Below are 15,840 nucleotides of genomic sequence, written 5' to 3'. Positions count from 1 at the left end.
CATCTTTTAGGTTTGGATTTCAAATATTTTGGCCACGAGCATCACTGAAGAGACATGTATTGTCGAAATGTGCATTTGGTGCAGGTAAATTGGTACCGTTAATGTTATTATTCAAATGTGAACTATCAAATAAAACCAAATCACTCAGTTTGAAATTTCGCGAATAACACGATGGTTGCCACACGTTGAACAGAATCTTTTTACCTTTCTGGGGAACCCGAGATCACCCCGATGGGTTTAAATTACCCAGTAGTACCGATCTATTGAGTCAGCCAATTGCAACTGTTTTTTAAGCCACCACAACTTTACCGCAACTGAAAGTTGGGGGCATAGTGTTTAACCTCTGTCCGTCCGTCCGTCTGGCCGTCCGATTATTGGTATATATTTATTACGTATACCTCCCCAACAGTTTGAATCCTAGGCATTTTTTTCTTTACTGTCTGTTTGTACATATATTGAAGGTGTGCTGCATGTCGTCAGGGTTTAATTTTTATTAATTTTTGCTCTTTTGTGAGAAAGAAATTTACTTGCATAAGAAATTAGACCGTTAGTTTTTTTCGTTTTCATTTTTTTTTTCACATAGTGCATGGTGGCCTTTTGTAGCTTACTATATATATGATTTCTTATATCCACTGCATTTAAACTATGGTGGATAGTTGTCTCATTTCCAATCACATCATATCTAACCCTATTTCAACTCCTATCATATGTTGCGTTTTGTATACTGTAACACTGTTTAATTAGTACGCATACCCCGGAGCCGTCTTTTCTAAAGCCCGAGCAAAAGCGCTTGTTCCGCGATAGGAAATTTAATTACGAACGTAAAAAGACATAGAAAATAGCTCGAAATCTTAATTAATCTAAATGAGACTTAAATTCGAATCTTACTCAAACTCTTTCTCAAGAAGTGAATCAAATTCAAAGTTCTAACTAGAACTCTGCTTTTAAATATAACTAAAATTCAAAGTTGTAACTAGAACTTTGCTTTTAAATGTGACTCAAACTCGAAGTTCAACTCGAAACTCAATGCTTACAAGAACTTTAATTCTAAGCATGACTTGAATTCGAAAACTAACTCAAAGTTTAACTCAAACATTAACCCGAAATTTAATTCGAATGTTATTATTCGATGGATGGCCACACACATTCAAGGCACATACAACATTGAAATATATCTTAAAATAGAACAGGTTTTTCCGAATTGGTCACGTGGTTTTACCTCAACGAGTAATGGGATAACCACATCAAAGAATGACAGGACCACATCAAAGAATGACAAGACCACATCAAATAATGAAACAAACACATCAAGTAGTGAAAAATCGTCAAATTTTGAAACATCATTACTTAATGTTAAAACCATATAAAGAATAGACAAATCATCATTACGAAATAACAAAACCACATCATGTAATGAAACAACTACATTACGTTAAGTTAAATACACATAAAGAAATGTTAAAACCGCATTGACTAATGATACAACCATATTGAATAATGGTGAAACCACAGCGAGTAATGACAAAACCATATTGAGTAATGACAAAACTATATCAAGTCAATACGAAACCATATCTTGTAATATCGAAATATCATTAAGTAATGACTATTCCATATTGAACTATATTAAAACATCATTACGTAATGTCAAAACCATATTAAGTAAAGACAAAATATCATTGAGTAATAACAAAACAAAATAAAGTAGTATTAGGGTCCCACATAAGACAGCTGTGGCGTTCCATAGTAAATAATGATCTTCATAATAATGATTATTAAAACACATGACGTTTATCTTTAAAACGTATTAATCTATAATGCTATGAAATCAAAATTAAAGATTTACCTTGCGTCAATGTAATATTTATATTTATCATGATTTCAAAAAATAACTTCGGACGTCTCAAATTAACCAAAGTAACAACAAAAAAAACAGTGAGTTATTTAAACATCGATGATTATGATAGTTGTTTTGAAATTTTCACATTTAACATTGGTATTGACTTTTTTTAAAAATAATATTGTAAATGATGAAAGCTCTTATTATATGCATTGTTCTATGTAACAAGGCCTGCCCGTATCCTTCAATTTCAAATGTATGTGTTTTAAAGGACCGTTGTCTCATTTGAGTAAATGTGTTAAGCCAAATCATATATCTTGAATATTTCAGGATTTAATATATATATATTCATACAAAGTCCTTATCTATGAAATCTGTCCAAAAAAGGACAAAAATTTTTATGAATTTTGATATAAAATTAAAATTTTCGTGTTCATATACAGTTCTTCCATGCCCAATTATCTCATTTAGAAAAAAAATACATAATTGATCAAATGGATTTGAAAAATGTGAATGTGTATATAAATGTGTTAACTCTTTTGTAATTTTATAGTAAAAATAAAGTACTGAAAACAAAACTAGCCAATTTAACCTATATATTGATATGACTACATTTTAGTTTTTCTTTTACATCATATAAAAAGAATTCTGACCTTCATTATGTTTGTAATTATATGACTTTTTGTTTGTATCGTTACGCCGATCTAAGTAAAAATACTATTTTGTTTTACACATTGAATTTTGCATAATACATATGATGTCTAGAAACTATTCATACATTAGACGCTTGCAAATAAAAACTGTTTATATTCTGCTATTTCTCTATCTAATGTGATCACCTTGTACTATAGCATACTGCTAATGGACCAATTATAACTAAACAGTCAAGAACAATTAGAAATTACAAAAAAACTGAACTTTCTTTATCAGTCTTTCATATCAACATCCATTTCAAATAAATCTTGTATAACTACAAAAACTTTAAATGTTAAAAGTATCGATGTCGACATTCATGATTAATTTATTGAAAGGAGTAAAAATCTCGCAATATTGGTTATGATGGACACGACTACTATGCTCATCTTGTTCGGAACAAGGTTATATCTTACCCCTGTTTAAGGGTATGTACAGCTTTATGAAACAATTATTACTCATTTCAGTAAAACGTCATTGTCTTAAGTTTCGTCTTTTACGTTTTCTAACGTCAAATTTGACGTCATTTGAACTGAATAGTCACTATTGAGAGTGACTGTACAAAAGAAACAGGTGGACAAACCATGATAGACTTTTCACGTTTCAGGGTAAAATGAATAAATATTTTTTCTATTTGGCGTAATTTCTTTTATATGTATTTTAATGAAAAAACAACAACTGGTATTACGCGGTAAATACACACAAGAAATAATAGAGATGGGTCTTAAATAAATGCCCATATCCCTAAGTGGATAACATCCTTATCATGTTGAGTCATCACATACTATCGTTGTACTGTACTCTTTCAATCTGTACATATAAACAAATATCACTGTTATCACTCTCTTAATGTAACGGCGACTTCTCCTGATATACAATATTAAGACAATGTTTATATAAGGTCAGCGAACTGTTTGGAGATGCAATACATGTTTCATTGGCATAGCAATATGTCGTACTCCCTTACGCTTGTAAATCCTACAATTCATACTTTCTTCAAATGTCGTCCATGAATATAGATGATATGATATGTATTGATTACGACCACCATTGCATATGACCTCCCTAGTAAGATTTGGTGTACATAGCTGTGCAAATTCTCAGCAAAATGGATTGCAGTCCCGTCATTATTTACAGCTCTTGTTACGCCGGATTATAAAATGTCTAATTTAGTCCTTATATTTAATGCCAGTATATCACCTATCCCTGCCGCCAAAATTCTAGTATCACGGCTTTCAGGCAAGAGCGGGCATTATCAGTGACCTCACAAGACGTTACCAAGGTTGCTGTCGTTAAGCATACAACTATCGTAGGTAGAGGAAAAAGACCAGTAATTGAAAGACAAACTCCTAATCGTTTTTTTTTACATTAATTATGTAAAACACTCCCATGCCAAAACGGTTCACATAGTGGCTTGCAGCTGATATTGTACGATATGAATGTGTAGAAAATCCCATATACTCTTTATATTTAAATAGTGGTGTGCTAATAAAGATTGTTTGAAGAGGATATCGTAAACTATGATTAGCTTTGAGGTTATATAAATACATAAGCCATACCTTTCTAAATCATTTAACAATGAAATCATCACAAGATACTTCCATCAATACTATTTTTTTTTTATTTATCATGATATCAAATAATGTTGCGATTTTTCACTAAAACAGACACATGTAAATGTATAAATATGAATGTTTTTACTAGTGATCATTTTACTTAAATTAGTGAGATTGAAACGTTTGACGAAATATTATAAATTTTCGAAACGGATATCATTTCAATTGTTGTTCTTTGCAAGGCTGTCACCGTCACTTTCTTTTTAAAAGTGTATACTACTAATTAACGTAAAGGTTTCTCATTTAGGTAAGTGTGTAATACAATCTGTTGTTCTCAATTTAATAGACATGTTATAAAAATCGACACTACTGGTGATGTTCGTTATGGATGGAACATGAATAAAATATGGTGTGGGGGTCATCTCAAATAGTAAAAATACTTTATCGTTCTTTTATTCAACATTAATAACTTAATGCCAATTTAAAAATAGTTTACGTGGGATACTAGTATTAAAGATTATTATTAAAATACCTGTAACTAATTATTTGATTAAAGAATGCAAAATATAATAAAACAATTAGGCTATTACCTTTTGTGGGAAAGGGGGAGCATGTTTTTCTTTTAGTTTCGAAATCAACAAATTCTTTCAATAAAAGGAACAAAAATTTTGTCCCACCTTATCGAAAAAAAAACCAACATCGTTTTAATATCATTCTGGAACGTTTTTAAAATACAAATAAGAATTGAACAATTTTGGAAACTAGTCACAAGTTCCTCAATGCTCGATGATTTATTTTAAAATACAAATTTGGGAGTTTGTGATCACGTGCCTATAAACATAAGCATTCAGTTTCATTGTGTGACAAGTTCGTAACACAATTCACCTATTTCATTTAGTTAAGCCCTTTGACGTATCCAAAAAGTTTCAGACGACCCTGTTTATATTTAAACGTCTCATTGCGTGTTCGACATACACACAACACTGTAAAATTAACGATTTTACATTTCGTTTTACGCTCCACGTTGTTCGCCTTAATTGATGTCTCATATATGGTGTAACAAATTGCGGTCAATTGAATTTTGACGCTGAAATTGAAAATGGATTAGGTTCTAGGTATTCATAAGAGTAAAGTATATTCCAAGTAACCTTGACCTTTGACCAAAAAAATTAATAAGATTCTAGATATTCAGGAGGTAAACAATCCTGAAACGATTAAATATAAAGTGTTAACAATGGTGTTACGGACGAGGTTGACAAACGGACGGACAGACGATATCGTTACAAGATCCCCAAGATTACAATTTTGTTAGCTCGCGAGAGGAGAAATACCATTTGAATTGGAAATGCAGACACATTTTATTTTAAATGATGGCTATGGGAGTGGGGGTGATGGGAAGGGGCACGAATGGTTTATGTATTAACATAAATGAAACCCGTTGTAGGATATACGATTGTAGCTGCGAGAAACAATGTCAACTGAATCTAAAGTTATTTGTCTTCTTTTTCAGAATGTCTTGATAACTTTTAATTTCTTAAGTCGACACAAAGTAATTATATCACTTACTGAACGCTGACGAAAAGTAGATAACAACATCATCCAAATGTTTAAATGACTTTGATCTAGCTTTCGGTAAATGGAAGTTGTATCAAATAAAAATGTGATTGAATTGTCACACATGTAATTCTTTAGTTCAGGATTACCAATCCGTGATTACAGATTAGTAATTCATATAAACAGATAAGCAATTTATTAACACAGATATTCAATCCGAGATCACGGATTTCAATCCGCGATCACAGATTTTCAATTCGATGTTCACGGAACAATTTTTTATAATGTTTCTTTATCATGGCTTTCGTACATTTAGATATACGATTAGACCGTTTTATCATTTGTTTATAAATTATTTACAATATTGATATTAATTGATCTAGAAATGTATCTTTTTAACCTTTACTGGTTCTTAAAATACAAAATTTTATTTTGATCTCCTTCTGCGTACTTTAATTGCTATAACTGTCTAAGATTAATCTCAGAGGTATTAAACACGTCTATCCATACAAGTAACAAAAATATATGAATTTTACTTTTTGAGATGGTCCACTCATCATATTGTATTCATCCAACGCGAGCGCCAACTTTAGACTTTGACTACTTCAAAACTAGACACTCACTAATGAGAGTGCCGTGATAACTACTTGCAAAAAAAGTCTACCAAGAGACATACCGAGATAGACGTTTCACCTAACGGAGTAAAAGAAATATATATACTTTTTACTGTATGACCTAGATTCTTATGTGGGTTTTTTTTTTTTTTTTTTTGTATTTTAAACGATTAAACCGACCACTTTTCATGAATGTGACCTACTGAATTATACTATTTACCGGATTTGTTATCACATAAGCAACACCACGGGTGTCACAGATTTTGTGATCATATTGAACGTACAATCTAAATGTCCATAATATATTACGAATATCTTAGTTCAACTATCGTTCCCCCCTCATTTCAGTAATAATGTTTAGTAAATCATTCTGCTGAACATAATACTATGTTAACATGTAACACATTCAATAAAGAAAATGTATTTTTTGAATTAACAATATTAAAAGAGTAATATTTGATTTAAGATTTCAGAGTAAGTATTCCTATAATTTTCCGATTTATTTGCCGTCATTGTTCTGTAACTCAATTAAATAAAGATGAGAATTGTCTTTATAAGTGCTCTTGTATACAGTAAATGTTTTCCATCATAATTTTCCTTTAACTTCAGCTAAAAAGGCCGATACCAGGATAAATCAAAAGGGATATAACGATATAACGTTTACTCTTCGCGAATATTGTAAACCAGGTCTGCTATAGTAATGATTGTAACGTATATCTATAAAACTATGTATCACTAATTCAAAACTATTTCTTCTACTTCCTTCAATATTATATTTGTTTTTATCATGATTCAAATTATAACGTTTGCGTTCTCGACTAATAAAAATTACAGAACCTATTAATCATTTCAAAATCACTATCGGTATTCATATTTTTTTTTAAAGATTCACACTTGACGATGGTATTAACAAATATTGTACATAATAAATACCCACATAATTATCATCTTTTTTCGTGATGATTTGATTATTCAAATTTATATAACGTATATTTTTAAAACGTATTTATCACAAATGCAAAGCATTCAACAGTTTCTTTACAATGACATCAAATAACAACTTTGGGATTTCCGATTTTTCAAAATAACAGAAAGTTTAATCATTTGAATATTCATATCGATGTTCATGGTTAATTTATTGAAAGAAGTAAGATTCAACTATGACTTAGGTATTGGAACATTTGACGTAATATTGTAAACGATTGAAACTATAAGCGCTACAAACCAGTTAAGTCTGAAATGGTCTACATCTGTACAAGACTTTACTGAATTAACTCAACCAGTCTGATTTGTTCTGATAATACTCGAAAGTAGTCTGAATTATACTAATAAATAGTCTTCATAGAAGGAGGGGCAAAAGATACCAAAGTGACAGTATTGCGAGTACCTAAATTCATGTATTTATCTTTGTTCATTATCATTTGAGCAGTAACGTAAAAGGAATCATATTGTTGTATATGATAATATGTGTTTATATGAAACACATATACGTAATTACATTGATATATCAAAAGAGAATAACAACCACCTCGGTGGTGTTGTGGTAGTATGTTTGTTTAAAGTGTGGGAGGTTGGGTGTTCAAACCATCGCCGGGTGACTTCACTGGTTTATATTTAGGTCCGTGTACTGTTTGGAAAAACAAGATATGTCTTATTGGCACAGCAATATGTCTTACTCCCGTAGCATAGTTCCCTTGAAATTTGCATAACCATTTTTTTCATTATGTCTCAATGTATTGAGCAGTAAGGTAATTGTTATACTTTCGGTCCGTGCACTGTTGGAAAAAGCAATAGTGATCTTGTTAACACAACAAAATGGCTTACTTCTTTAATAGAGCTCTCTTGTAACTTAGACTTAAGGAAGTAGTGATTACTGATACGGTTTATTTTCTGTTTTCACTATTGGTTCTTGAACTCAATTTAATTAAGGAGAGCCGTGTCCTGATAAGTGCATTTTACTAAGGATAAAGAAAAAGCAATCCCACTCATAACGTTCCTTCAACCTTTGTTTAAATGTCAATACCGGGATATACATATAGCAAAAAAGACCTCAAAAAAGATGTTTAAACTTTCAGAATTCTTACTTCCACAATGAATTATAATCTCCTTCCTAAATGATTTATCCTTTTAGTAAATATGTAAGGCAAACTATTATCCTCTGGAATTGTTGTCAACCAAGAAATATTTTATGATTCTATTCATGATTAAGTAACTGCGCAGAAAAGGACAAAACGTTTGATTAATTTTAATATTAGTTTGAATTTTTCGTTTTCATATAGAGTATGTCAATGCCCAATAGTCGTATTAAGAAAAACAAAATACTTAAGTAATTAAATGTATTTTAAAGTCAGATTGTGAATATAAATGTTCAAATTTTTTAACGTCATTTATAGTAATAAAAACGGTAATTGAACCTATTCATTGATATGATAACTAAGTTCTACATGAACAAGAGTTCTGACTTTCATTGTGTTTGTGATTATCATTATTATAATATTTGTTTGTATCGTATATGCAGATCTATATGTCTAAATAAATGTTTCAACGTTTACATAATTACGGTAACGGTTAACCATTAGGTCCGTGCACTATTTAGAAAAGCAAGACAACTCTTTTTATCTTAATAATTTTACAATCCATAAATTCACCAATGTAGGTCCCTAAAATGATGAACTACGTCCTATAAACTGACATAGATGATATATTCTCTAACGATTATACACACCATTATATAGATTTATCCTTGTAAGTTTTGGTGTACAATACTGTACAAATATCTAAACAAAATGAATTACAGGCTCGTCATTATTCACAGCTCTTGTTACCCGGATTATAGAATGATTAATATTGTGATTATATTTTACGTAAAATCTAAGAGGTCATATCATATTACGATTATATACTTTTGTTTACTATCGTTGGTCTTCATCATTTTAGTATAAAAGTTCAGGAATTAATATTGTTGTAGTTAAAATGTTAATATGCTAATAATTTAATACAGAATCAGATATCAAATAACATAATAAATAGAGTAATATTTGTATTGATGATTTCGGGTATATGGAACCGTCAGTAGTTTTGTATTCATATGATTAATATCATGTCATTGATAACGGATCTGTAACCCAATTTGATACAGACGATATATGTTTTAATACGGGCATTTGTATCACAAAACACCATTAATTTGTGCAAATAATGGTAATGATTATAATCCTCCATATTGTACGAAATGGAAAGCAAAATAATGTTGCATTTCGTACGAAATGGGATGCATTTTAATGTTCAATATAGTATAAAATGGTTATGCTACGAAATAAATTTTGTTATGTTAATAGGTGGTAACGTTCAGGAAATTAAACTGATGTACAAAATGATATTTAGATTTGTAAATTATGTAATGAATAACATTAATCAAAATTACATTAATTATTAAATTATTTTGATTTATCATTATAGGAGGAGGGCAGAGTAAGTATATATATATATATATATATATATATATGATTAACCGATATATCAACGGTCATTGATTACAGATATGTAAATCATTTGAATATAGACGTGTCTAAATAACAACATTTTGTATTACGAAAACAAGAAGTGTTCTCATACATTGCTTTAGATCAATCTTAGTTTAAAAAAGCTTATACTAGATATATATGGTGGCTTAATAACATTTAATTTAGCAGGTATTGTATACGTTGTCAACTATTTTTTACCATAATAACGATTTTTCAAACACATCACGTTTCGGGGCAAAACAAATATTTTCATGTATATCTTTGTAATTTCTGTAATTTGTATTTAAAGTAATACAACCAACCGTTCCTAATGTGGTTAATACACAAATATAGATAGAGATGGGTCTTATAGTAACAAAAAGAAATATCCATCTCCACAGGTGGCTGATTCCCTTATCACTTTGAGTAATCACATTATGTCATTGGTTGTACTGTACTCCCCAAAACCTGCAAATATAAATTCATATCACTGTAATAACTCTCCTATTGTAAGGACGTCGACATCTCCTGACATTTGGTTGTGTGTTTTTTTATCATGTTTCCACGTAACAAAAAAGTAAAATCACAAAAATACTGAACTCCGAGGAAAATTCAATCGGAAAGTTGCTAATCATATGACAAAATCAAAAGACAAAACAGACTAACGAATGAACAACAACTGTGTCATATTCCGTTATATTTACAACGATGTGTGAACAAAACAGACATAATAAATAAAATAATCAAAATATGGGTATACAATTTTAAGTAAGTAGTTAGATCGTTCACTGTTCGTAAAAGCTGAAGTAACAGAGTTTTCTTTGTCACTTTTATTACCTTTTCTCCAAGGCTCGTCCATTAACAATGTCCTCCGTTTTGACATAAATAATATCTTCTGCAATGATTCAACAAACCATTTCCCCTGGTTATTTATGATACACAATTGAACAAATTTAAAAATAAGTTACACAAAACGTTAGTGGTCATACCATATTATGAATCATTAATTGTTGATTATTAAAAATTGCGTATCTTTCTTTTGTCGAGTAATTCTCAGCTCTTGTAACACCTGATTTAAGTATGGATTTTTTTGTGATTTTAATTAACGCAAAACCTTATTGGTCGTGCCATGTTACGATTATTTATATTCATTTATCTATCTTTTGTCGTGAGCATATCAGCATTAAATTTTAGCGAATTAAACAGTATGTAATAATATGTTATCATATAAATCATGAATAACAAGGATATAGTAGAATAACATACAGTTCTACATAATAATATGTTGACATGAAAATTGTTTAATGTATAACATGTATTTATTAAAATTACATTATTAATATGATAATTTTGATTGATGATTTCAGGTTACGTAAAGAGTAAGTATAGATATGATTATCTGATTAATTAACGGTCATTGATTAATGATCTTTGAATCAATTTTACATAGACCGGTTTGAATAGGGGTATTTTTATTTTACAAAAACAAGAAATGTTCTCGCACATTGAGTTCAATTACCTATAGTTTTAAATGTTTATACTCGACAAAATCATTATTGGTGTCTTAATTACGTCTAATCCTAGCAGATATTGTAAATGTTGTAAACTATAATTTGCCATATAATCATTTTTCAAGCACGTCACGTTTCGGGGTAAAATAAATGAACATATATTGAAATTTTAAAGCTTTTCTACCTAAGGAATAGGTTACCTTAGCTGTAATTGGCAAAGCTTTTAATAATTTTACACAGACCGGTCTGAATAGGGGTATTTTTATTTTACAAAAACATGAAATGTTCTTGCACATTGAGTTCAATTACCTATAGTTTTAAATGCTTATACTCGAAAAAATCATTATTGGTGTCTTAATTACGTCTAATCCTAGCAGATATTGTAAATGTTGTAAACTATAATTTGCCATATAATCATTTTTCAAACACGTCACGTTTCGGGGTAAAATGAATGAATATATATTGAAATTTTAAAGCTTTTCTACCTAAGAAATATATTACCTTAGCTGAATTTGGCAAAACTTTAAATAATTTTGGCCCTCAATGCTTTTCAACTTCGTACCTTATTTGTCACGTTTAACATTTTTTTTTTTGGATTCGAGCGTCACAGATGAGTATTTTGTAGAAGAAACTTGCGTCTGGCGTAAATCAATATTTAATCCTGTTATCTATGATGAATATATTTTCTGTATAGCCTATCTTCTTAATTTCTTTGATTTATATTTAAAGCAATAAAAACAACCTGTTTTTTACGTGGTTAATACACAAGAGACATAGAGATTTGTCTAGTAGTAAAAAGGAAATACTAATCTCCTGAGTTGTGCGACAGCAAGTCATGGAATCACTTACATGTCAGAGTAATTAATTACAAATTAATTACATTCATTTTTGAAAGTATTTAATTTCATCACAATTGCATTGATTTTCGACTGAATTAATAACATTTCAATTACTTTTGTCCAAAAAATGTAAGAGCTACACAATTAAAATTATAAAAATGACAATGGGTAGAATAAAATGAAATTTTTATATTGACATACACTTTTAACAGTAAAAACATCTGTAAAAATACAAATTTTGTTGCTATATTTAATCACCATAAGAGTTTTACTGTGATGAATTATTTGATTGCATTTCATCTTTTTATTGGAAGAATGTTTTATAATCTATATATTGATACGAATATCCTTTTAATTCTTAAAAAGCTTTTTCTTGAAAATTTCAAGTTTCTTTTAAAAAAGTTTAACTAGGTGTTAATGGGTAATCACCCCTATTTTTTGGTAGGTTCGTGTGGTTTATTCTTTATTTATTTCTATGTTGTGTCATGTGTGCTGTTTTTGTTTGTCTTTTTCATTATTAGCCTTGGCGTTGTCCGTTTGTTTTAGATTTATGCGTTTGACTGTCCCTTTGGTATCTTTCGCCCCTCTTTTATAAACCACAAGTGAAATTTGAAGAAACTGCCAAGTTTCGATTTATTACAGAATACATGTAATGGTAGCCTTCATCAAGTATAATCTTTTGGCAAGTGAAAATTGCCAAGCACAAAAAAAAGTGTAAATCAAACTGAAAGCTTGTATGTCTTGATTGTTGCTTTTACAATTTAGTGAACAATGTTTAAATAATATTCCTCTTAAAGGGGTACTTATTATTATTTTTTTTGTTCAATCATTAATAAAATGCAGATAGTGAAATAATAATTCTCTTTTTACAGTTAGTAGGGTTCAATTTTCTCAAAAAAAGCTAAACAAAAACTTTGATTTTGAATTATTTACTTACTCGTACTTACTCGCTTCAGGTTAACGTTTCTGGTCGAGTTAGTGTTTCTTAATGATTTTGATGTCACAATAAGTTTGAAACTTAGGACACATATTCCTTTTGATATAATCTTTCTTAATTTAAATGCGAATTGCAAATTAGAGATTTTTCCCGATTTCTACGGTCCACTTAACATATAAAATGACAGTGCGGATTGGGCATATGTGTATAATTTACACATTCTTGTTTCGCCATGTATTTTAAGTGATGTATTTATAACGTTTAATTTGGGCGAATATCTAATAGTTTGTTGATATGATAGCGATTTTTGAATACACAACGCATATCTTTACACTATTGCATTAATATCAACAAATAGATTATAACTCTTTATAATATTATTTTATAATTATTTTAATATTAACATACAACTTCAGCTGTTTCAAAACGTACATAACTATTGATTGTTTTAAACTCCGCTGTCGATGTTCGTGGTAATTGTTTTGAATAGATTCACACTTGACATTGATATGAAAAAAATATGTTAATTTAATCTTTATTTGTAACAAGGCTAGCCGTTTCAGCTCTTTTTCAAATGCTGCTTATTACATGTAATGGAATGGTTTCTCATTGTAGTAAATGTACAAAGCAAAATATTTTTTTTCATGATTCTATGTAATGATATTACGTCCCCATCTATCAATAGCAGTCTCGAGAAGGACAAAAGGTATTATGATTTTTTTTAAATATTTCATTTTCATGTAGAGTACGTCCTTGCTTCATAACCTCATTAAAGTAAAATCATTTAGATACTGAACTGTAAGGTTAATTCCAAACAGAAAGTCCCTAGTCAAATGGCAAAATCAAAAGCTAAAACACATCAAATGAATGGACAGCAACTGTAATATTCCTGACATGGTAAATCACACTCAAAGCCAAATAAAAACCCTCACCCATTATAGGCTCGAGTGCAATCAATGGCCTTATACAACAATCATTTAATTAACTTGTGCATAAGCTCAACATAAGAAATGACACAAGTTGATTAGAACTTGAATGAATATCGATTATATCAAAACTGTGCGGAAAGACCTTTACAACAATAACTACGTCAATTTATTAACATATATTAAAGGTATACAGTCAAACTACTATTATGTATTTGTGTACTTTATTAATCTTTCTATTTTAGGATATTAAGGGCTAGGGAAGCAGCTGAAGAAGGTTGATTGACAGTGATTTGAGAACAATGAGGCATAATGTAGTTGAAGCTTTAATAAAATAAATGAAATAATTAAAGTCAGTAGGCTTATTAATTGCATTGAATCCAATGACTTATTATCTGATTGCTATTACTTCTTACAAGAAATATCTTTTGAATCGAATGATCTATTTATACACCTTCACAAATTATTAACAGTCATTTGATTTCAGTACTTTTTGTACATCAAGATTGGTTGATCTTCATAAAATATGCTTACTTTAAGGAAAATGATTTTAAATTTTTGTACGCGTTGCCTAAAATGCAAATATTTCTTCATTTTACTGAAAATCATTGACCGCCATTAAATTTTTGTATTTTTTATAGCTTAGAATAGTTTTTTTTTTATAAAATTAAAGAATATCAGAAAAACATACTAAAATTTTGTTCGCATTGTTTCAAATTACCAAAATTATTCTTCTTTTTATCAAAAATTATACTATTTTTTTTTAAATCAGTTATTTTTTCCATCTTGAGACAAATCTTCTAATCAGAATTGAGATATAATGAGAATTAAAATACTTAAACTTTTATTTTTGTGGAATAAAAATGCAGTTATTGATTTATTTTGATACAACTTATTAACCGTCATATGATTTGAGTACTTTTTGTACATCATGATTGGCTGTTCTTCATAAAATAATCTTACTTTAAGGATTCGGATATTAATTTTTTGTACGCGTTGCCTAAAATGCAAATATTTCTTCATTTTACTGAAAATCATTGACCGCCATTAAATTTTTGTATTTTTTATAGCTTAGAATAGTTTTTTTTCATAAAATTAAAAGAATGTCAGAGAAATCATAATAAAATTTTATTCGCATTTTAAAAAATAACCAAAACTATTCTTCTTGTTATTAAATTGATACTATTTTATTTGAAATCAGTTATTTCTATCATCTTGCATTCTTGAGACAAGTCTTCTTATTAGAATTGCGATCAAATGAGAATTAAAATACTTAAACTTTGATTTTTGTGGAATAAGAATGCAGTTATTGATTTATTTTGATACAAATTATTAACTGTCATATGATTTCAGTACTTTTTGTACATCAGGATTGGCTGTTCTTCATCAAACATGCCTACTTTAAGGAAAAAGATATTAAATTTTTGTACGCGTTGCCTAAAATGCAAAAATTTCTTCATTTTACTGAAAATTATTGACCGCCATTGGATTTTTGTACTTTTTATAGTTTAGAATAGTTTTTCTTTCATAAAATTAAAAGAATGACAGAGAAATCATACTAAAATTTTGTTCGCATTGTTTAGAATAATTAAAATTATTCTTCTTGTTATTAAAAATGACACTATTTTATTTGAAATCAGTTATTTTACCATCTTGAGACAAGTCTGCTAATTAGAATAGAGATATAATGAGACTAAAATACTTAAACTTTTATTTTTGTGAAATAAGAATGCAGTTATTGCTTTATTATGATATACATTATTAACAGTCATATGATTTCATTACTTTTTGTTCATCAGGATCGGTTGTTCTTCATAAATTATGTTTACTTTAAGGAGAAATATATGATTTATATGATAACGAATAA

General features: G+C 29.2%; 1 protein-coding gene across 1 annotated transcript in view; it reads left to right on the top strand.

The window, feature by feature from the left end:
* Nucleotides 1-14,255, top strand: part of LOC143055269 (uncharacterized) — a 95,001-nt gene extending 80,746 nt beyond the window's left edge. The window contains exons 16-18 of the mRNA XM_076228400.1: nucleotides 9,717-9,728; nucleotides 11,128-11,139; nucleotides 14,219-14,255. Of these exons, the coding sequence (XP_076084515.1) occupies nucleotides 9,717-9,728; nucleotides 11,128-11,139; nucleotides 14,219-14,255 (61 nt within the window). The remainder of the gene's footprint in view (nucleotides 1-9,716; nucleotides 9,729-11,127; nucleotides 11,140-14,218) is intronic.
* The last annotated feature ends 1,585 nt before the right edge of the window (nucleotides 14,256-15,840 follow it).

This window comes from Mytilus galloprovincialis, chromosome 12 (genome assembly GCF_965363235.1).
Source record: "Mytilus galloprovincialis chromosome 12, xbMytGall1.hap1.1, whole genome shotgun sequence".
Lineage (NCBI taxonomy): Eukaryota > Metazoa > Mollusca > Bivalvia > Mytilida > Mytilidae > Mytilus > Mytilus galloprovincialis.
This window is presented reverse-complemented; position numbering and strand designations above follow the sequence as displayed.